The sequence below is a fragment of the Salmo salar genome, chromosome 15 (assembly GCF_965601325.2).
Source record: "Salmo salar chromosome 15, fSalSal1, whole genome shotgun sequence".
In the NCBI taxonomy this organism is placed as follows: domain Eukaryota; kingdom Metazoa; phylum Chordata; class Actinopteri; order Salmoniformes; family Salmonidae; genus Salmo; species Salmo salar.
The window spans coordinates 39,868,205-39,889,850 of NC_138305.1; the positions used below are offsets into that span (position 1 = coordinate 39,868,205).

The 21,646-nt window shown below is 43.5% G+C and overlaps 1 protein-coding gene across 7 annotated transcripts in view; it reads left to right on the forward strand.

Moving 5' to 3' along the window:
* Positions 1–21,470, forward strand: part of LOC106571309 (TGF-beta-activated kinase 1 and MAP3K7-binding protein 2) — a 70,272-nt gene extending 48,802 nt beyond the window's left edge. Inside the window, exons 2-8 of one of the 7 annotated variants that reach the window (XM_014144224.2) lie at positions 5,423–5,618; positions 5,729–7,460; positions 12,095–12,255; positions 13,152–13,245; positions 14,031–14,126; positions 14,506–14,607; positions 19,271–21,470. In XM_014144224.2, coding sequence (XP_013999699.1) covers positions 5,517–5,618; positions 5,729–7,460; positions 12,095–12,255; positions 13,152–13,245; positions 14,031–14,126; positions 14,506–14,607; positions 19,271–19,410 — 2,427 coding nt within the window. In that variant the 5' untranslated portion in view covers positions 5,423–5,516 and the 3' untranslated portion in view covers positions 19,411–21,470. The other 6 variants (XM_045695648.1, XM_014144226.2, XM_014144229.2 and 3 more) reach the window with 6 other exon arrangements.
* Positions 21,471–21,646: the final 176 nt, after the last annotated feature.

Consider the following 21,646-nt stretch of genomic DNA (forward strand, 5'->3'; position numbering starts at 1 on the left):
AAAAATCAAACAAACTGAACCGACCCCAAAAAGCACTAATCACTCAGCACTAGCGTGTGCTCCTTTCTTTTGACGCACTGAAATGTATTCTTCAGTCTGGTGGTATGATTGCAAAACATTCCATTTCCTTGTATTGCAAAGGACAAAAGAAGTCATTGACTGACGGTTTGAGTGCCTGGGATGAAAGAACATTATGTACCAGCCTGTTATTATGTTGTTTGATTTAAAGTGTCTCACTCTGAAACATTATTTAAATGTTTTTCTCATGTGAGTGCACATTTTAAATAGTGTGTCACAATCAAGCTAGTTTCATTGTACCATCCAATTGAATATAATGGCAGTTTTCAGAAGGTATCCCAGCCGGTCTTGTTTGAGGCAGTCTCAGGCTGTTCCTGTTAGGACTAGAGCCCTGTTGCTGTGGTCTCCCTCTTCTGACAGTAGCCCAGTTGCCCCTCCCCCTGTTATCAACAGCTCTGGTGGGATGCTTTATCATCCAGATTTACATCTCCTCAGTTATGACATTTACACATGCTCACAGCTTAGATAAGACAGCACTGCTACTTGCTATGTCATCTCCTTGGCACAAAAGGCCTAGAAGCTGCACTGTCTTACGCCCCTTATCAGAGAAGTATAATTTGAGTTTAATATTCTTAAAGACGCTTCTGGATTTCATTTGGCCCAACGTCAAATCTGATGGATTGGATTACCATCAAGGGACCTGTAACTGAGAGAATCCAGGATGTTCCTACTTAGCACTACCCACATTGTATTGATCTCTGTAGGCTTTTCCGGGCCTACAGCGCAGGTTTAGAAGCAGAATGGAGAACGGGTGTGCTACTGTCACAATGTTTTCACTGGCATATTCTGAGCCTCCCACTAGAGGAAGTTTTGAAAGAGTGTGGTTAGAAATAGGTCAAGAGTGTGGGGGCATGTGCGAAAGACATTCACCATGCTACACCGTGCTAGTCTCGTGAAAATCTCACACAGTTTTCAGATGTGCTAACATAATTGCAAAAGGGTTTTCTAATTATCAATTAGCCTTTTAAAATGATAAACTTGGATTAGCTAACACAACATGCCATTGGAACACAGGAGTGATGGTTGCTGATAATGGGCCTCGGTACGCCTATGTAGATATTCCCCAAAAAATCTTCAGTTTCCAGCTACAATAGTCATTTACAACATTAACAATGTCTACACTGTATTTCTGATCAATTCGATGTTATTTTAATGGACCAAAAAAAAGCTTTTCTTTCAAAAACAAGGACATTTCTAAGTGACCCCAAACTTTTGAACGGTAGTGTATAATCTTTTGTTGTTGGGTTTAACTTCCTCCAAATATCAATCAACCCCTGTTCTTCAAAGGGAAATTGAACTGCTCTAGACATTTATAATATGGGACCACCTGGTTGTGAATTGTCCAAATGTGGAGATAATGTGCAATTAAAGTCATCTCCAACTACACAATGTGTATTTGAATGCTTAGCAATCACTAAGAAACATCTATTAATAAATTGTGGGGAATCATCATTTGGTGCATACAAATTAGCTAAAGTAAAATGTATGCTAAATAATAGTCATTAAATAATAACAAACCGACCCTCTGTATCAGTTACCTTATTTTTCAATGTAAAAGACAACCTCTTATTAAGCAGTATACAAACACCGTTTATTTTGAGGAGGAGTGAGAGGAGTCTGACCTACCCATTCCCGTTTAAGCTTTTTGTGCTCCTCGTCTGATAAGTGGGTCTCCTGGAGGAGGGCAACGTCACAATCCATTTGTTTTAGTTTAAATATTTTTCCCGTTGAATAACGTGGTTTAAGCCCTTCATGCTATAAATCAAAACGTTAAGTGGTTTCATTGTCAGTATAAAGTGTCAATATAAATCACTACAGACCTTGATTTGAATTGACCTTTCCCTTGTACCCATAACTGCAGACAGAAATGCTCATTTGTTTTTCATGTCAATACAAAACACACACAGAAACAACAAGAACATCAACACAAAAATAAGTGTCTCCACTAGAACGAAGGGAGCGCGAACAGTGAAATTAAAAGTAGAGCACATAAAACTGCCACATTCCTGGTTGGCAGATCTTGTTGTTGTGGTGTTCTTTAAACAAGGGAGGTAACTCACAAGACCAATAGTGGGACAATTGTGCAAACTAAGTGGCATTTTGGCCAATAGTATATCTGATGTAATATTTATCACTTGATAATTTCACTTCAGCAACCTATCGTTTTAAAGAGTAGCCTGAATGCAAAAAATAAATATGAAACAAAAAAGGGGAGGAGCCCATAAACAAACCCGCATGGATGTGGCGTTCCCTGCACTCCGTTATAAACTATGAAATATAGCCTTTTAGGCAAATATTTTCAATAACCTACACTATATGTAATTGCCATAAAACAATGTTAAAAATTAATCATCTTTACTCTGTAGCCTACTAAAAGAGAAAGTGGGAATGAGGAAAGCAGGCTATTCTGTTTGTTCCAGATTAAATCATTACCATATCATCCTGACAAACTGTAGGTCAAAGATTGATGAATTAGTCCAGCAATAAGGTCCCAATTAAGAGCATAAATCCAGGTACTTTCAAGTCCTTAATTCTTTAGGGATAGGGGGCAGCATTGGGAAGTTTGAATGAAAAGCGTGCCCAGAGTAAACTGCCTGTTACTCAGGCCATGAAGCTAGAATATGCATAGATTTGGGTCGAAAACACTCTAAAGTTTCCAAAACTGTTAAAATAATGTCTGTGAGTATAACAGAACTCATATGGCAGGCGAAAATCTGGGAAAAATCCAACCAGGAAGTGGGAATTCTGAGGTTTGTAGTTTTCAAGTGAATGCCTATCGAATCTCCAGTGTCTGTGGGGTCAGATTGCATTTCCTAAGGCTTCCACTAGATGTCAATGTCAACAGCCTTTAGAAGTTGTTTCAGGCTTCTATTGTGAAAGGGGAGCAAATAAGAGCACTCTAAGCAGATGGCCCAGGTGAAAGCTTTTAGTTTAGTCACGCTCGTGGCCGTGTTTGCGAGCTCCGTTCCCTTTCCTTTCTAATGAAAACAGTATTGTCCGGTTGAAACATTATTGAATATTTATGATAAAAACACCCTGAGGATTGATTAGAAACATCGTTTGACATGTTTCTACGAACTCAAATGGAACTTTTTTTACTTTTCGTCTGGACTTTGTGCCTGCGCTTTGTACATTTGGATTACTGGACTAAATGCGTGAACAAAAAGAAGGTATTTGGACATAAAAATGAACTTTATCGAACAAAACGAACATTTATTATCTAACATGGAGACCTGGGAGTGCCATCAGATGAAGATCATCAAAGGAAAGTGATTAATTTTAATGCTATTTATGACTTTTGTGACACCTCTCCTTGGTTGGAAAATGGCTGTATGGTTTTTGTGTCTAGGGGCTGACCTAACATAATCGCATGGTGTGCTTTCACCGTAAAGCCTTTTTGAAATCGGACACTGTGGTTGGATTAACGAGAAGTTTACCTTTAATATGGTGTATAATACTTGTATGTTTGAGGAATTTTAATTATGAGATTTCTGTTGTTTGAATTTGGCACCCTGCAATTTCACTGGCTGTAGGCCAGGTGTTCCGCTAGCGGAACCCCCTTCCCAGAAAGATTAACCAACAATGCAGTTTTAGGAAAAATAAGTGTTTAGAAAGTATTTACTAAAACAAACTGAAGTAAAAAATAATAAAAAGGGTTAATAAATAAAATAGAAAAATAACGAATAATTAAACAGCAACAATAACATAACAGTAGCGAGGATATATACAGGGGGTAATAGAGATTGCGTCATCTGTGGATCTGTTGGGGGGGTATGCAAATTGGAGTGGCTCTAGGGTTTCTGGGAAAATGGTGTTGATGTGAGCCATGACCAGCCTTTCAAAACACTTAATGGCTACAGATGTGAGTGCTACGGGTCGGTAGTCATTTAGACAGGTTACCTTGATGTTCTTGGGCACAGGGACTATGGTGGTCTGCTTGAAACATGTTGGTATTACAGACTCGGTCAGGGACAGGTTGAAAATGTCAGTGAAGATATTTGCCAGTTGGTCAGCGCATGCTCGGAGTACACGTCCTGGTAATCCGTCTGGCCCTGCGGCTTTGTGAATGTTGACCTTAAAAGTCTTACTCACATCGGTGATCACACAGTCGTCCGGAACAGCTGGTGCTCTCATGCATGCTTCAATGTTGCTTGCCTCGAAGCGAGCGGAGTAATTTAGCTCTTCTGGTAGGCTCGTGTCACTGGGCTTCCTTTTGTGGTCCGTAAAAGCCCTGCCACATCCGACGAGCGTCGGAGCAGGTGTAGTACGATTCAATCTTAGTCCTGTATTGATGCTTTGCCTGTTTGATGGTTCGTCATAGCGGAGTATCTTCTCTTTGATTCCAGCTTTCACTTGAATACTTATCCTCACTCATTGCAAATTCCAATTTAGGTCAAGTATGTTCTTTTAACTCATGAAGTTCAATTTAGGCCAAAATTGTCACAGAGCTTGATCAGCAATTCCGTGCTCTTGAAGGTCAGCATCACACTTTGTGGCCTTGCTGCTCCGTGCTCTGGCTGGTCTATCAGAAGTAAAGCAGTGTTTCTGCTTGCCTCAAAGCTCCACTGTAGTGCTGGCATTGACTTTGAGGCTTAACTGATGATTATGTGCAGATTGCTGCAATACTGAGAACTACTGTTTGGGTCTGCTCTGTCCTTAATAAGAGAATGTTTACATTAAGATCGGTTTGAAAGGCTTTGCTTCCTCAATAGTCCAAGGTGGTTTCCTACTTTTTTATTAAGAGGCTTTTGGGGAGGAGAAGGGCTGTGAAATGAATGCCTTTCATATATTACAAGGGTTTCTGAAATATTGTTTTGAAAGCTCACCACCATAATGAAATTGGCGACTTCAAAATGTCTGACGGGTGTTTATCACTAGTATGAAGTTTGAATAGGCTGCTATGTCTCTGGGCGCCGAAGACGTGGATGTCGGTTAAGGCAGCCCCCCGCACCTCTCTGGTTCAGAGGGGTTGGGTTAAATGCAGAAGACACATTTCAGTTGAAGGCATTCAGTTGTACAACTGACTAGGTATCCCCCTTTCCTCTTTCCCGTATGCGCTCCCTGCTTTCCTGTCACTGCAACACGCATAGGCCTACCTTGTTATTAACATCCTTTCAAAACACAGACTGGTACAAATACAGTACACACTGTCTCTTTACTGTGTTTAGAACAAGAGAGTATGAGTATGAAACAGTGGGAAACCAGGAAATGGGTGTGTGTGTGTGTGTGTGTGTGTGTGTGTGTGTGTGTGTGTGTGTGTGTGTGTGTGTGTGTGTGTGTGTGTGTGTGTGTTTGGTTACAGCTCTGGGTGCTAGCCTAAGCAACTCTGTTTGTTTTCCAGAAGATGCTCAAGCTGTGGCTGAGGTGCTGCCACCACTGAGGCATCGTCAGTGTGCTGAACGGAGCAAGCAGAGCAGTCTTGACCTGGCAATACACGAATGGCCCAGGGAAGCCACCAGATTGACATTCAGGTTTTGCACGACCTGCGCCAGAAGTTCCCTGAAGTTCCAGAGGGTGTTGTTTCCCAGTGTGTTCTGCAGGTGAGTCTGGTGTCTCCTCATTTTCAATCCATTTGTTAAAAAATATATATAAATATTGTAACACCAGTTCTCATCACAAATGACTGATTTGAGCCTTCTCTTTTCCTCAGAATAACAACAATTTGGACGCCTGTTGTGAGTACCTGTCTCAGGTAAGCCCAGGCTACTTGTACAGCAAAGGAGGCAAACTCAACTACCCTGACGACCCCAGCTTCATCAGGTTCCGGAATCCCATGACCCAGCTGAACCTGGCCCTGCAGTCTCAGTCTCAGAATGTGCATGCAACCCCGGGAAGGGACAGCCTGAGGATGAACGGCAGCAGGACACTGTCCCACAGCCTTAGCCTGAGCGACGGGCCCCTACAGACAGGACAGCCCCCGAATAGTGACTTCTTCCAGCAGGAGCCCCAGTCAGCCCCGGTGCAGGTGCCCACCAGCCTCAATGTGTTTGGTGTGATGGAGCCCACGCGCAAGACCCAGCCACCCCAGCACCTGGGACTCTACCAGCTGGGGGGGAAAGGACAATCCATGGGCCAACATGGCCAGCAGATGCCCCGCTTCAACCCCATCACTGTCACCCTGGCCCCCAACATCCAGACGGGTCGCAACACCCCCACCTCTTTGCACATACACGGTGGGCCCCATACACAGTCCGGCTTGAGCAGTCCACAGGGTAACTCTATCTACATAAGGCCTTACGTGACCCAGCCCAGCGGTACAACCCGGCAAAGCCAGCAGCAGCTTCAGCAGCAGGCAGGCAGGGCCCAGTACAGCCCCACCTCCCAACCCCAGCAGCAGATCTACCAGATCTCCCATCCCACCTCACTGCCTGGCTCCTGGACAGGCCCTTCCTCCCAGCAGCACCAGCACGGCTCCTCACATACCTCACAGCACCAGTCACAGGGCCACCAGACCTCCCATGTCTACATGCCCATCAGCTCCCCCACCAACCCACAGGCCCCCTCCTCTATCCTCCAGGCCCCCTCTGGAGGTCAGGGCTCCTCTTCTGGTGCCTCCTCCTCTGGCATGCCCTCTGGCATGTCCTCCTTCAGCCAGTACAACATCCAGAACATCTCCACCGGACCGCGCAAGAACCAGATAGAGATCAAACTTGAATCTCCTCAGAGGAGTAACTCCACCACGACCACGGCCGTGCTGCGCACCAGCAGTGGCCCCCGCTCCAACTCCTCCACCTCCTCCTCCTGCCCCTCATCCTCCTCCTCTGTTGGGGCAGGCCCTGGCCCAACCACCACCCCCCTGTCCATCGGAGGCCCAGGTCTGAGCCGCAGCCAGCCCACTGTTTACATCTCTGCCAGCCCGCCCACTGTTGCTGCTACCACCCCCTCTGACGAGGCCAACATGGCCTCATCCGGCTCTCGCTCCCAGCCCAAGTTTTACATTACTGCTAATAACGATGACGGTGGGGGCAGAAACCCTCCAACCGTCTACATCTCTGCTCAACCACCTCCGCACGGGTCCCAGGGGCCCCGCAATATGGGGGGCCAGGTGAGCATGGGCCCCGCCTACATCCACCACCACCCACCCAAGTCCCGCGCATCTATGGGTGGGGCAGGCACGGCCACCTCGCCCCGAGTGGTGGTCACCCAGCCCAACACCAAGTACACTTTCAAAATCACCGTGTCCCCCAACAAGCCCCCAGCGGTGTCCCCCGGCGTCGTGTCCCCCACCTTTGAGGCTACCAACCTCCTCAGCCTCCCCTCGGACCACCATTTTGTGGAGCCAGACCCACATCATCTCTCAGACCCGCTGTCTGTACACAGGGAGAGGCCCAGTGAGCCACGCAGACTCAGCATGGGCTCAGATGACGCAGCATACACACAAGGTGAGGCCAGATTAGGGTACTAAACTTTTTCATCTGTTAGTTGCTTTGCATTGTCGACGGTCACAGCCTATGGAATTATATAAACACACCAGGATATAGTTCGTTGTGCAATTCTTAGGCTGAACAACAGTATCCCTCAGTCACATGAAGATCAAGTTGTGCAACAAAAGTCAAGTGGCCAAAGAGATATAACATCCACTTACAAAGTATAATGGTTGAACGAGGCTGCAGGAACTTTTAAGAGAGTAACTTTCCCTCATAACAGTAAGGAATAGTATACACTTTTGTCCACCAGTAGTAAATGCTTTTTCCATTGCATTCTGCCAAGAAAGTCATTTGACTATTGCTTATCGTTTATGCCTTGTTTTAACTTGGATTTCCATATGATGACACTAATGCATTTTTAAAGCCAAATTGTGTAGACGCTGGTCTCATTAAATAGCTATCTGTCTTAAAACCCTGCTTCATCTAAGCCTGATTTGAGGGAGTAGGTAGATACATTCTTAAAGGTGACTCGCATGGAGAGGGGTGTGATTGCAGCATGAGTCGGCTGCAATAATGCTGGATTTACGCTGACAGCCCTTTGACTGCGGCAGTGTGAGTCAAATGTGTTGGAGCGCAGTGTTTCCTTTTTTGGACTTTTGACTGGATTACGTGTGAGTCAGTGCCTGTGGCTCTTGCTAGGCGCTCGCTCATGCTGCTGTGACTACTGTGGGGCTTCTCTTCTCTCTCCACGGCCCTGAGCCTGGGTCTTCTGCCCCTTATCTTTCACTGCAGGCAGCCCTCTCCATGCATCCCTCTCTGGCTCACATGACATTCCCAGTTTGGCTTGGCCTGGTATTGTTTTTGTTGTTTACTTTGTTATTTCTGTGCCTGGGGGGGGTAGTAGTTCTTGAGGTGAAAGGTTTATGACATGTAGGCCTAGACTGTCACTGTATGTTACAATTAGAAAAGCAGGGACAGCTCATTTCCACATAGCATATAGCATTTTATGAATGCTTAATAAGACAATATAACACTTCTTATGAAGCGCTATAAGCAATGTTTTTCCCAGGATCAATGTTGACTCCCCCAAAAGCCCTTTCTGAAGTAGGCCATGAAATGAAGAACGATTATGCAACTGTATGATTCTTACTCAGCCCAATGCACGTACAGGATATTTCCGAAAGGGGAAATGTATTTAGCTATAGTGGTAAGCCTGTACTGTAAATTTGGTTGTTAACCTGGCCCTTCAGCTCTCAGAGATTGTCTAAGCCAGGACTCTCCAGCCCTGTTCCTGTAGAGCTACCGTCCTGTAGGTTTTCACTCCAACCCTAATCTAGCACACCTAATTATATTAATTAGCTGGTTAATAAGCTGAATTAGGTTAGTTACAACTGGGGTTGGCGTGAAAACTCAACATGTACTGCACTGACATAAATGACTGATGATTGGTTGAAAGAAATTGATAATAAGAATATTGTGGGAGCTGTACTGTTAGATTTCAGTTCAGCCTTTGATACTATTGACCGTAACCTGTTGTTGAGAAAACATATGTTTTATGGCTTTTCAACCTCTGCCATATCTTGGATTTAGAGCTATCTATCTAATAGAACTCAAAGGGTTTTCTTTAATGGAAGCTTCTCTAATGTCAAACAAATAGGGTGTGGTGTACCGCAGGGTAGTTTTCTAGGCCCTCTACTTTTTTCTATTTTTACCAATGACTACGTGTCAGCAACCACAGCTAATTAAGTTACTGAAACTCTTAAGGAGTTGTAGTCCGTTTTGGAATGGGTGGCCAGTAATAAACTGGTCCTGAACATCTCTAAAACTAAGAGCATTGTATTTGGTACAAATCATTCCCAAAGCTGTAGACCTCAGCTACATCTGCTAATGAATGGTGTGGCTGTTGAACAAGTTGAGGAGACTAAATTACTTGGTGTTACCTTAGATTGTAAACTGTCATGGTCAAAACATATGGATTCAATGGTTGTAAAGATGGGGAGAGGTCTCCGTTAAAGAGATGTTCAGCTTGTTTACACAACACTCCACGAAGCTAGTCCTGCAGGCTCTAGTTTTGTCTTATCTTGATTATTGTCCCGCCATGTGGTCAAGTGCTGCTAAGAAAGACTTAGTTAAGCTGCAGCTAGCCCAGAACAGAGTGGCACATCTTGCTCTTCATTGTAATTAGTGGGCTAATATACAGTGCATTTGGAAAGTATTCAGACCCCTTGACTTTTTCCAAATTGTGTTATGTTACAGCCTTATTCTAAAATGTATTAAATCGTTTTTTTTTTCTCATCAAACAACACACAATACCCCATAATGACAAAGCAAAACAGTTTTTTAGACATTTTAGAAAATGTATAAAGAAATATATATCTGAAATATCACACTTACATATGTATTCAGACCCTTTACTCCATATTCTTTTGAAGCAACTTTGGCAGCGATTATAGCCTCTAGTCTTCTTGGGTATGACGCTACAAGCTTGGCACACCCGTATTTGTGGAGTTTCTCCCATTATGCTCTGCAGATCCTCTAAAGCTCTGTCAGGTTGGATTGGGTGCGTTGCTGCACAGGCATTTTCAGGTCTCTCCAGAGATGTTCGATCGGGTTCAAGTACGGGTCTGGCTGGGCCACTCAAAGACATTCAGAGACTTGTACCTAAGCTACTCTTGCATTGTCTTGGCTGTGTGCTTAGGGTCATTGTCCTGTTGGAAGGTGAACCTTCACCCCAGTTTGAGGTCCTGAGCACTCTGGAACAGTTTTTTATCAAGGATCTCTTTGTACTTTGCGCCGTTCATCTTTCCCTCGATCCTGACTAGTCTCCCAGCCCCTGCCGCTGACAAACATCCCCACAGCATGATGCTGCCACCACCATGCTTCACCGTAGGGATGGTGACAGGTTTCCTCCAGATGTGACACTTGGCATTCAGGCCAAAGAGTTCAATATTGGTTTCATCAGACCAGAGAATCTTGTTTCTCATGGTCTGAGAGTCTTGAGGTGCCTTTTGGAAAACTCCAAGCAGGCTGTCATGTTCCTTTTACTGAGGAGTGGCTTCCGTCTGGCCACTCTAACATAAAGGCCTGATTGGTGGAGTGCGGTAGAGATTGTTGTCCTTCTGGAAGGTTCTCCCATCTCCACAGAGAAACTCTAGAGCTCTAATAGAGTGACCATCAGGTTCTTGGTCACCTCCCTGACCGAGGCCCTTCTCCCCCAATTGCTCAGTTTGGCCTCTAGGAAGAGTCTTCCATTTAAGAATGATGGAGGCCACTGTGTTCTTGGGGACCTTCAATGCTGCAGAAATATTTGGTACCCTTCCCCAGATCTGTGCCTCGACAATCCTGTCTTGGAGCTCTACGGATAATCCTTCGACCTCATGGCTTGGTTTTTGCTCTGACATGCACTGTCAACTGTGGGACCTAATACAGACAGGTGTGTGCCTTTCCACATCATGTCCAATCAATTGAAGTTACGACAGGTGGACTCCAATGAAGTTGTAGAAACATCTCAAGGATGATCAATGGAAACAGGATGCACCTGAGCTCAATTTCAAGTCTCATAGCAAAGGGTCTGAATATTTTAGAATAAGGCTGTAACGTAACAAAATGTGGAAAATGTCAAGGGGTCTGAATACTTTCCGAAGTCACGGTAAATACTATGCATGCCAGTCTTTCTTGGCTAAGAGTTAAGGACATTCTGACTGCATCACTTCTTTTCATAAGAAACATTAATGTGTTGAAAATTCTAAGTTGTTTGCATAGTCAACTTACACACAGTCCACACACTTATCCCACCAGACATGCCACCCGGGTCTTTTCATAGTCTCAAAAATCCAGAAAAAAATCTAGAAAGTGTACACTATTATATAGAGCCATTATTGCATGGAACGCCCTTCCATCTCAGATTGCTGAAATAAACAGCAAACCTGGTTAAAAAAAGACAGATAAAACAACACCTCGCGGCACAACGCCATCTTTTGTGTGTATGTTTTGATATGTAGGCTGTTTGTGTCTTTTTTAAATGTATGTAGTTCTGTCCTTGAGCTGTTCTTGTCTAGTACTCTTCTGTATTATGTCATGTTTAATGTTCTGTGTGGAGCCCAGGAAGAGTAGCTGTGGCTTTCACAACTTAATAAAATACCAAAAACCTACAGGAGGGTAGCTCTCCAGGAACAGGGTTGGAGTGAAAACCTACAGGAGGGTAGCTCTCCAAGGAACAGGGTTGGAGTGAAAACCTACAGGAGGGTAGCTCTCCAAGGAACAGGGTTGGAGTGAAAACCTACAGGAGGGTAGCTCTCCAGGAACAGGGTTGGAGTGAAAACCTACAGGAGGGTAGCTCTCCAAGGAACAGGGTTGGAGTGAAAACCTACAGGAGGGTAGCTCTCCAAGGAACAGGGTTGGGGTGAAAACCTACAGGAGGGTAGCTCTCCAGGAACAGGGTTATAGTGAAAACCTACAGGAGGGTAGCTCTCCAGGAACAGGGTTGGAGTGAAAACCTACAGGAGGGTAGCTCTCCAAGGAACAGGGTTGGAGTGAAAACCTACAGGAGGGTAGCTCTCCAAGGAACAGGGTTGGAGAGCACTGGTCTAAGCCATCAGTCTGTCCCCATGTCAGTTTTTTTGTGTTAATGTGTACTATGTATCTTCCAGCACTGTTGGTTCACCAGAAGGCCCGTATGGACCGGCTGTGGCATGAGCTGGAGCTGAAGAAGAAGAAGCTGGAGAAGCTAAAAGAGGAAGTCAACGAGATGGAGAACGATCTGACCAGGAGACGACTAGAACGATCCAACTCCCAGTCCCAAATCCCCTCGGTAAGTCCCCACAGACACTACTCTCCCAGCTACTGTCACATGAGGTTGGTGGCACTTTAATTGGTGAGGACGGGCTCGTGGTAATGACTGGAGCGGAATCATCTGAGTGGTATCAAACACATGGGTATTTGTTGCCATTCCATTTGCTCAGTTCCGTCCATTATTATGAGCCGTCCTCCCCTCAGCAGCCTCCTGTGCTGTATTAATGCGTTTAGTTTGGTCATTTTTGTTTACTACAGATTTAACAGCATATTATCTTCATAGATATCCGACTTGATAAGAAATGACTTCAAATGGGTACGTCATGTTTGACATATTGCTCAGTCTTAGTAGAGATCCATGGCAATTTGACTTCACAACTCACTCCTAAGTCACATAGTGTATTTACTGTATGTTTCTAAGGAATCCATGATTCTTTGGGGCAAAAACGCACACACACTTCCATGTTTTCACCCAACGTCATGTTAACATTAAGAGTGCAGCTGTGAGTTTGTTGAAATATATCAGAACGCAAAATCAAGTGGTGCTTTGAGTTTTCGGTTCTTGCCAGCTATCAGTGTGTGTTTGTCAGGAGAGGAAAAAGGGGACATGGAAGGTCAAGTTAAAAGCCTGGAGTTCAGCTCAGTAGCTCTTGTGTTGTGTATTCTGTGTATTCACTAGGCCAGAGAGATCTGGAGAGAACTCTCCTTCTGCGGTGTTAGCCCACTTGGCTCCCTGCACCTCCATTGACGTATTATAGGCTAGACTTGTGTTGTGTGTCAGTACTGTACAGCTTGTGCCTAGGCTATCACTCTCTCTACTCCTCCACTGTGTCTCTACAGCAGACAGTGCTGCCTGTCTGCCTGCCTGTCTGTAAATGGCGGTTTATATGAACCTGATTCATTCTCTCTTATCAGATTGAGGAAATGCAGCAGTTGCGATGCAAAAACAGGGTACTGCAGATCGACATTGACTGCTTAACTAAAGAAATCGATCTCCTTCAAACAAAAGGTAGGAGGCTCACTTGGTTTTGTGGGTGTGCTTGTCAGTGTTGTGATGAATGTAACACCAGCTCTCTGTGTGTGGTGTGCATACATGTGCTGGTACGTCCAGTGTGTTTATGGTGTACTGTGGTGTTTTAACATGCCGTCTTTTGCAATGCAAGGAAGGTTCAGGTTCAGCCTGGTACTCATTTCATGTTTAGTAGTGTTTGTGTATTCTGTAATGGGGAACGTACTGCGAAGCAGAGCGAGGCAGAGTGGGGGAAATGGCCTGTGGAGTGTACAGTGCAGCTGTAGTAGAAGTAGTAGGACTGCATCTGCCAGGCCTAGTCTGGTCACATCCCCTCGGCACATGCAGTCAAGGTGCTGCCATTGTAATGTTAACTACCAGTTGTTTCCTGAATTGCATCCTGTTGCTAGTTGGTAACAAGGCATTTATAGGCCCCCTGGCAGCTCTCCACGGCTGACAGGATTAATACACCAGCTAGCACAGTCACACAGGTGACACACGGAGAAACAAAAGTGGCTCAGAAATGAATATTGCCCCTTACTGAAGCCAACAGACAAATATGTTAGGAGTAAAGTGTTATGGGTTTGTTTTCTGAGTTTATTTGTTTTTGTGATATAGGCCTATAACTTAAGGTGTTTTACTGCAGTGTTTTCCTTGGGTCGTATGTGTGACTGGTGTATCTATGTTCATATGCTATACTGATGCTCACTATTTCAATTTAGCTTAGGATGACTTTGGTTCAGTCTCTGTCCTGTATTGCAATCCCTTGTTTCGGTTTGTTGCAGGACCACACTTTAATCCCAGTGCCATTCATAACTTCTATGACAACATTGGATTCCTAGGTCCTGTCCCACCCAAACCCAAAGGTACTTTATCTGTTGGTAAGTTTAGAAAAGGTTGCATGGTCGCCTCTGGACAACCAGACCCTCTTCTGCTTCCACTACCATCTGTCATTTTTTGGTGTTAAACTTTGTCATAAATTAATATCTATTAGTACTTGGGCTTTAGATCGGTACTTGTGATGGTTTCTAACAGATATTTATTTATTTATTTCTATCCTGGTCAAGTCTGCATTGATTAGATGATTCTCATTACATCATGTATTCTTTCATCCTAACTGTTTTCATGTAATTATCTGTTAGTGTTTTCATTCATACATGCTGTATTTTTCACCTCTGCATCTGTCATCTTTGTTTCCCTGCCATTCCTCTCCTCCATCTCTTCCTTCCTTCCCTTCATCCTGTGCTTGGGACCTGTCAGAGCCAGAGGGCCTGGGGAAAGACAGGAGAACATTTAATGTCACCTCCACCCTAACCATGGAACCCTCCTCTGCCCCTCCTCCCCCTGCTGCTCTCCCTCTGGGTTGGTACCTGTAGCTCTGTCTGTCTTTCCGTCTGTCTGCCTGTCTGTCTGTCTGCCTGTCCCTCTGTTTGTCTGCCTGTCCCTCTGTCTGTCTGTCTGTCTGTCTGTCTGTCTGTCTGTCTGCCTGCCTGCCTGTCACTCTGTCTGTCTGCCTGTCACTCTGTCTGTCTGCCTATCCCTCTGTCTGTCTGCCTGTCCCTCGGTCTGTCTGCCTGTCTGTCTCTCTGTCCCTCTGTCTGTCTGCCTGTCCCTCTGTCTGTCTGCCTGACCCTCTGTCTGTCTGCCTGTCCCTCTGTCTGCCTGTCCTTCTGTCTGCCTGTCCCTCTGTCTGTCTGTCTGTCTGTCTGTCTGTCTGTCTGTCTGTCTGTCTGTCTGTCTGTCTGTCCCTCTGCCTGTCCCTATGTCTGTCCGCCTGTCCCTTTGCCTGTCCCTCTGTCTGTCTGAATGTCCCTCTGCCTGTCCCCCTGTCTATCCCTCTGTCTGTCCCTCTGTCTATCCCTCTGTCTGTCTGTCTATCCCTCTGTCTGTCTGTCTGCCTGTCTACCTGTCCCTCTGCCTGTCCCTCTGCCTGTCCCTCTGTCTATCCCTCTGTCTGTCCCTCTGTCTATCCCTCTGGGTTGGTACCTGTATCTCTGTCTGTTTTTCTGTCTGTTTGTCTCTCTGTCTGTTTTTCTGTCTGTCTTATCTGCCTGTCCCTCTGTCTTTCCTTCTTTCCCTCTGGGTTGGTAGATGTCTGTCTGTCTGTCTCTTTGTATGTCTGTCTAGCTGTCTGTCTTTCTGCCAATCATCTGTCTTTCTGCCTGTGCCTCTGTATGTCTGTCCCTCTGTCTGTCTGTCCCTCTGGGTTGGTACCTGTAGCTCTGTCTATCCGTCTGTATATCCATCTGTATATCCATCTGTCTGTCCCAGTGGTCCAACCTCTCCCTTTCCTCCTTCATACTGGGTAGGCCCTGTGTTCTTCCCATCCACAAAGGTGGTGATCCCTGACATCTTAATAATTATCACCCAATCTCAAAACTTGAGATTGTTCAGCGAAAATATTAGAACTCTTGGTAAATTCTCATCTGTGGTCCTTTTTAGACAAATGTATTCTGAATGCTCACCAGTCAGGCTTTAGGCCAGGACACTGCACCATCTCGGCTGCTTCTCTAGTCATAAATGACATACAATGCCTTCAGAAAGTATTCATACCCCTTCACTTATTCCACATTTTGTTGTGTTACAGCCTGAATTCAAAATGTATCATTTTTCTGACCCATCCACAATACTCTATGATGACAAAGTTAAACATGTTTTAAGAATATTTTTCACATTTATTGAAAATGAGATACAGAAATATCTCATTTACGTAAATATTCACACCCCTGAGTCAATACATGTTAGAATAACCTTTGGCAGTGATAACAGCTGTGAGTCTTTCTGGGTAAGTCTCTAAGAGCTTTGCACACCTGGATTGTACAATATTTGCACATTATTATTTTTACAATTCTTCAAGCTCTGTCAAGTTGGTTGTTGATCATTGCTAGACAGACATTTTCAAGTCTTGCCAGCGATTTTCAAGCTGATTTAAGTCAAAACTTTAACTAGGCCACTCAGGAACATTCAATGTTGTCTTGGTAAGCAACTCCAGTGTATATATGACCGTGTGTTTTAGGTTATTGTCCTGCTGAAAGGTGATTTTGTCTCCCAGTGTCTGTTGGAAAGTAGACACCCAGGTTTCCTCTAGGATTTTGCCTGTGCTTAGCTCTATTCCGTTTCTTTTTATCAACAAAAAAACTCTCAAGTCCTTGCCGTTGACAAGCATACCCATAACATGACGCAACACCACACTGTTTGAAAATATGAAGAGTGATACTCAGTGATGTTGTGTTGGATTTGTCCCAAACAAAACGCTTTGTATTCAGGACATAAAGTTAATTTCTTTGCCACATTTTTTGCAGTTTTACTTTAGTGCCTTATTGCAAACAGGATGCATGTTTATAGAATATTTGTTATTCTATACAGGCTTCCTTCTTTTCACTCTGTCATGTAGGTTAGTATTGTGGAGTAACTACAATGTTGTTGATCCATCCTCAGTTTTCTCCCATCACAGCCATTAAACTTTGTAACTGTTTTAAAGTTACCATTGGCCTCATGAGGAAATCCCTGAGTGGTTGTAGTAACTGGGTGTATTGATACACCGCCCAAAATGGAATTAATAACTTCACCATACTCAAAGGGATATTCAATATCTGCTTTTTTTTATTACCACCCATCTACCAATAGGTACCCTTTTTTGCGAGGCATTCGAAAACCTCCCTGGTCTTTGTGGTTGAATCTGTGTTTGAGACTCAATGCTTGACTGAGGAACCTTATAGATAATTGTATGTGTAGGGTACAGAGATGAGGCAGTTATTCAAAAATCATGTTAAACACTACTGTTGCACACAGAGTGAGTCCATGCAACTTATGTGACTTGTTAAGCAAATTTTTACTCCTGAACTTATTTAGGATTCTCATAACATTTTCATTTTTAATTAGTTTGTAAACATTTCTAAAAACATAATTCCACATTGATTTTATGGAGCATTGGGTGACACAAAATCAACATTTAATTAATTTTAAATTCAGGCTGTAACACAAAAAAATGTGGAAAAAGTCAAGAGGTGTGAATACTTTCTGAAGGCGCTGCAGTTAACGCACTAGACAGGAAACAGCACGGCGCTGCGCTTTATATTGATCTGTCGAAAGCGTTCAATATGGTTAATCATGCACTCCTGCTACGGAGGCGATCTGAAATTGGTCTTGACCAAGCAGCTGGTTAAACAACTACCTGCACAACAGAAGTCTATGTATATCTGCTGATGGAGTTCAGTTTAATTAACATAACCAAAGGAGTGCCACAAGGCTCAATACTAGGCCCTTTACTGTTCACTATTTACATTAATACTGTTGGTTTGTCCCTGAATAATAATAACTGGGGCCTACATCTATGTAGATGACACAGTAATACACAGTAATATTCCTGTGCCCCCTCAGTGCAGCAGGCCATTCACAACCTTCAGCTTGGCTTTGATTCAATTCAAGAATCGCTCACCTATCTTCAATTAGTGATAAATGTTGATTAAAAAGTTTGTTGTTCTCCAGGTAAAATTGACCCTAAAGACCTGCGTATCTGCACCTTGAAGGGAGCTCAAATTGAGCAAGTCCCTCATAATAAGTATTTAGCGGTGGATGCTGGTGGGAGGAGCTATAGCAAGATGGGCTCATTGTAATGGTTGGAATGGAATGAATGGAACGGTGTAAAACATGTGGTTTCCGTATGTTTGATGTGTTTGATACCGTTCCATTGATTCTATTCCAACCATTACAATGAGCCTGTCCTATAGTTCCTCCCACCAGCCTCCGCTGGTATTTAGGTATTTGGGTTAATGATAAGCTGTCCTTTAAAACACACATTTAAAAACTGACAAAGAAGTTGAGAATTAAGATCGGTTTCCTTCATAGAAATAAATCCTGCCTTACGTTTGAAAACGAGAGGAAGATTGTTCAAGCATCCCTCCCAGTACTGACTATGATGATATAATCTACATGCACCCAGCAGCCTCTGTTTTAAAACCTTTAGATTCAGTCTATCACTGGAGGCAATTTTCGGAACACATCATTTCCTTTTATATAGTTCTGTTGGCTGTGAGTCTCTGACTACCAGAAGGGCCCAACATTGGCTGCTATTTGTATATAAAGCAGTTCTCCAGACACTCCCATACTACCTCACCTCACTTCTAAATTGGAAATCCAGCCAACATCAGACTCGGTCTCAAGACTGGCTGGTTCTAGAAGTTTTGCAGATCTCCATAGAGTCCGGGAAGATTGCTTTTAGTAATTGTGCCCCTATAGCATGGAATGACCGGCAGGCCACTTTGATGCTTGACTCGCTGGTCTCGAATGGTCAGTTCGGGACTTTGATAAGGAATGTGCTGAAGGAGAACTGCACTTGTTTTGACTGATGTGTCATTTTATCTGCTGCTTTTGAATTTGAATGTGTAATTGTACGTTTTTAGTGTTGTATTGAGATGGATCATGTTGGTTTATTGTTCCCAGGGCACCCTTGTAAATGAGACCCTGGTCACAATGGGTTTCCCCTGGTTAAATAAAGGTAAAATACAAAATGTTAATCAAAGCCACCCTGCACACCATTTCCTAACAATCTTACAACAGATGACCTTCAGATAAAATGTTGCCATTTCACACAAAGAAAGCACCATTGACATTTGTTGATGAGAGGTTTGCATGTTGTTGCTATTTTAACATTTGATAGGATTCTCCTAAGCACTCTGATACTTCCTTAGCATTAAGCGTTTTCTTGTGCAATACACATCCTGGAGAGTGAAAGAACCAGAGTGATTCACCAACTACCAACAACTGCCAATTCAACCCATCAGTGGTGCAAGTACAAAATTCCAGTTTTATTGCAGAAACCAAAACAGCGCTGTATATGGTGATAGCTAGATACACCCCTAATATTCAAGGGTATCATTTGAAGGAACAACCCTTGACAGTCTGACCCCATTTTGATTGATGTTCTACAGCTGACTGTGTGTCTGTGTGTTTATCTCTGGAGTCTGTTGGGTGACTAACTCCTCTCCGTCTACCGCTCTCTCTTTCCTTCCCTCCCTCCATCCAGAGTCGAGCAGTAAGAGCGTTAAGACTGTAGCAGACCAGGAGGAAGACGAGGGGACGCAGTGGAGCTGCACGGCCTGCACCTTCCTCAACCACCCCGCCCTCAACCGCTGTGAACAGTGCGAGTTCCCCCGGCACTTCTGAGCCACAAAGACGCCAACAATACCAACAGCCCGCTTCACTTTTCAATGCGAATCAAAGAAACTACATTAGAAAAGACTGGGTTTTTTTTCTTTCTTTTTCTAGTGGTAAGAAAATGAATGGACAGGGGTTTGTAGTTTTTTCCATTTTGGGACTGTTTCTTTCCCCCCTCCTCCAAGGTTTGTAGAATGCTATCCACTGAAGGCTTGACTGGATAGTGTTTACAGGTTGTGTTACTTTACTAAGCCAGCAGAGTTGGATGATACCTCACCTTGGAGTCTCTGCATGCGTGGGGTCACCCCCCTCTCCCCCCTCCTGCTCAACGCTCGGCAGGCGACTTTACCCCTGGGGATGCCTCGCTGCTTCCATATACAGTATTAACAAGTTGTCCTGCAGTGTGTTGGCACACACAAACACGTAAGCCAACATGGGTGCCAACGTGCATTTGCTGATTTTTTTCTTCTTCTGTGATGGCCTAATCAGGAATGGGAACTTTGGTCAGCCGTCACCTCGCACCTGAAGGGAAAACTAACAGACTACTTGTTGACTATTTGTTTGGTTGCTGTTTCTAGAGGATGACAGGGGGAAACTTACTGCCACCAAAACTTTTCTCTCGTCCTCTGTAATGTCCCTTATCAATCTGCGTCTCTTCAATCTAGAGTAAAAAGAACAGAAACTCAATTGCATGCTTTATGTGTACAGTACATGGAGGGAGGAAATACCCTTATGCTTTTTACTGTACATCATTTTTGAATGTGCCTTAAAAGCCTTCTTTCTCACTATGAATCACTTGTATTTCCTGTAAGTATAGCTTTATAGACTTTATTTACTTTGTTTTGTCTTGTTTTGTTTCCATTTTCTTTCAAACCAATAAGCACGGTGTCCTTTTAAGCTTTTTACTCGATTTCTGTGAGAATTGAAGCATTGTGGAAAAAAGAGGAGCAGTTGAATGAAAACTATGCAGTCATGAAGCTTCTTCCGCTCAGTCTGTCGTTCATCGCTTGTGTATATGCTGAATTTCCTGTGTACGATCTGCAGATGCAGCAAAGTCGAAAGAAAGATGGAGTTTTTTTTAGGATGCAAGAGCTCTTGGACAGGTGAAAAAAGCTCATAAGCAGAATTACAAACTGCCATCTTATCTGACAACTGGAATGTAGGTTTAATATTTGGGGACTTTTACACCTCAGTGCCAAGAGACGCATGAATTTTACAGTTCATCCTAAAACTTGCATCAGAATAGAAGCTTTCGAGTCGGATGAAAGAAAGACGGACTTTGGTAATTGTATTAAGGTGTTAAGGCCCATGTACAGCTTGGTGGAAGGTGACTGTTTCCTGAGGGCTTTCAGAATCAAAATATTTTGCTATGCAGTATAAATTGGGTAAGTGTTCCAAGTGAATATGTTTTAAAGTATTCCTCTTTCAAATCAGCAGATATTTATATAGGTATGTGCTTTACCGTATCTCCCCCTGGCCAGAAGTTTAGAATATCTCCTCTAATAAAAGACAATAAGGACAGTGCCATTGTTATATTTCCAATAAAGTGAGACAAAATAGTGTCTGTCCTCATTGTATAATCATGTTTTAATTGGTTTAACTTGTCCTGTGAAGCTTTTTTTTTTATGAGGATAGTTTAAAAGTTTACCATTGTAATGATTTTACCTTAATTGTGGAATAGGTTATTATTGTTGGTTTTTCACGTTGTGAAATGCTGCCACACATTACTGCCTTAGAATGGCATTTGTATTGACAATCTATGCAGTCACAAATTAAGATGTCTTTTTTTTTTTACCAAAACTTAGTATTGTCAAAAACTGATTAGGTAGAAGCCAAATTCTTAGTTGTCTCTTAAGCACTTATAAAAAAAAAAATCTGTAAAAACCCCTAAGAAACAAATTGTTCAGCTTTATCTGCAGCTCGGTGTGAAGTCGGTTAATAAATGTTTTATTCATAAAAAAAACAAATTTGGATAACTAAAGTGTTTTTTGATTTTAGCTGGGAAAACTGTCTTTGTAACAGATAAGTTATTTGTAAAAATAAAAATAAATATATTCTGAAATTCTGGATTTCTTACTAGATATTCCACATTTTGATTCCATTCCATTGGTTGTTGGCTTGCAGTGATGTGATGACGATTGTCACATCTCCTCACTCCAGTAGATGGCAGTAGAGACCTAAAATAGTTGCTATGATAAAGTTCAGGAAGCTTGGCAGTGTAATGTGGTAAATGAGACAGATCATC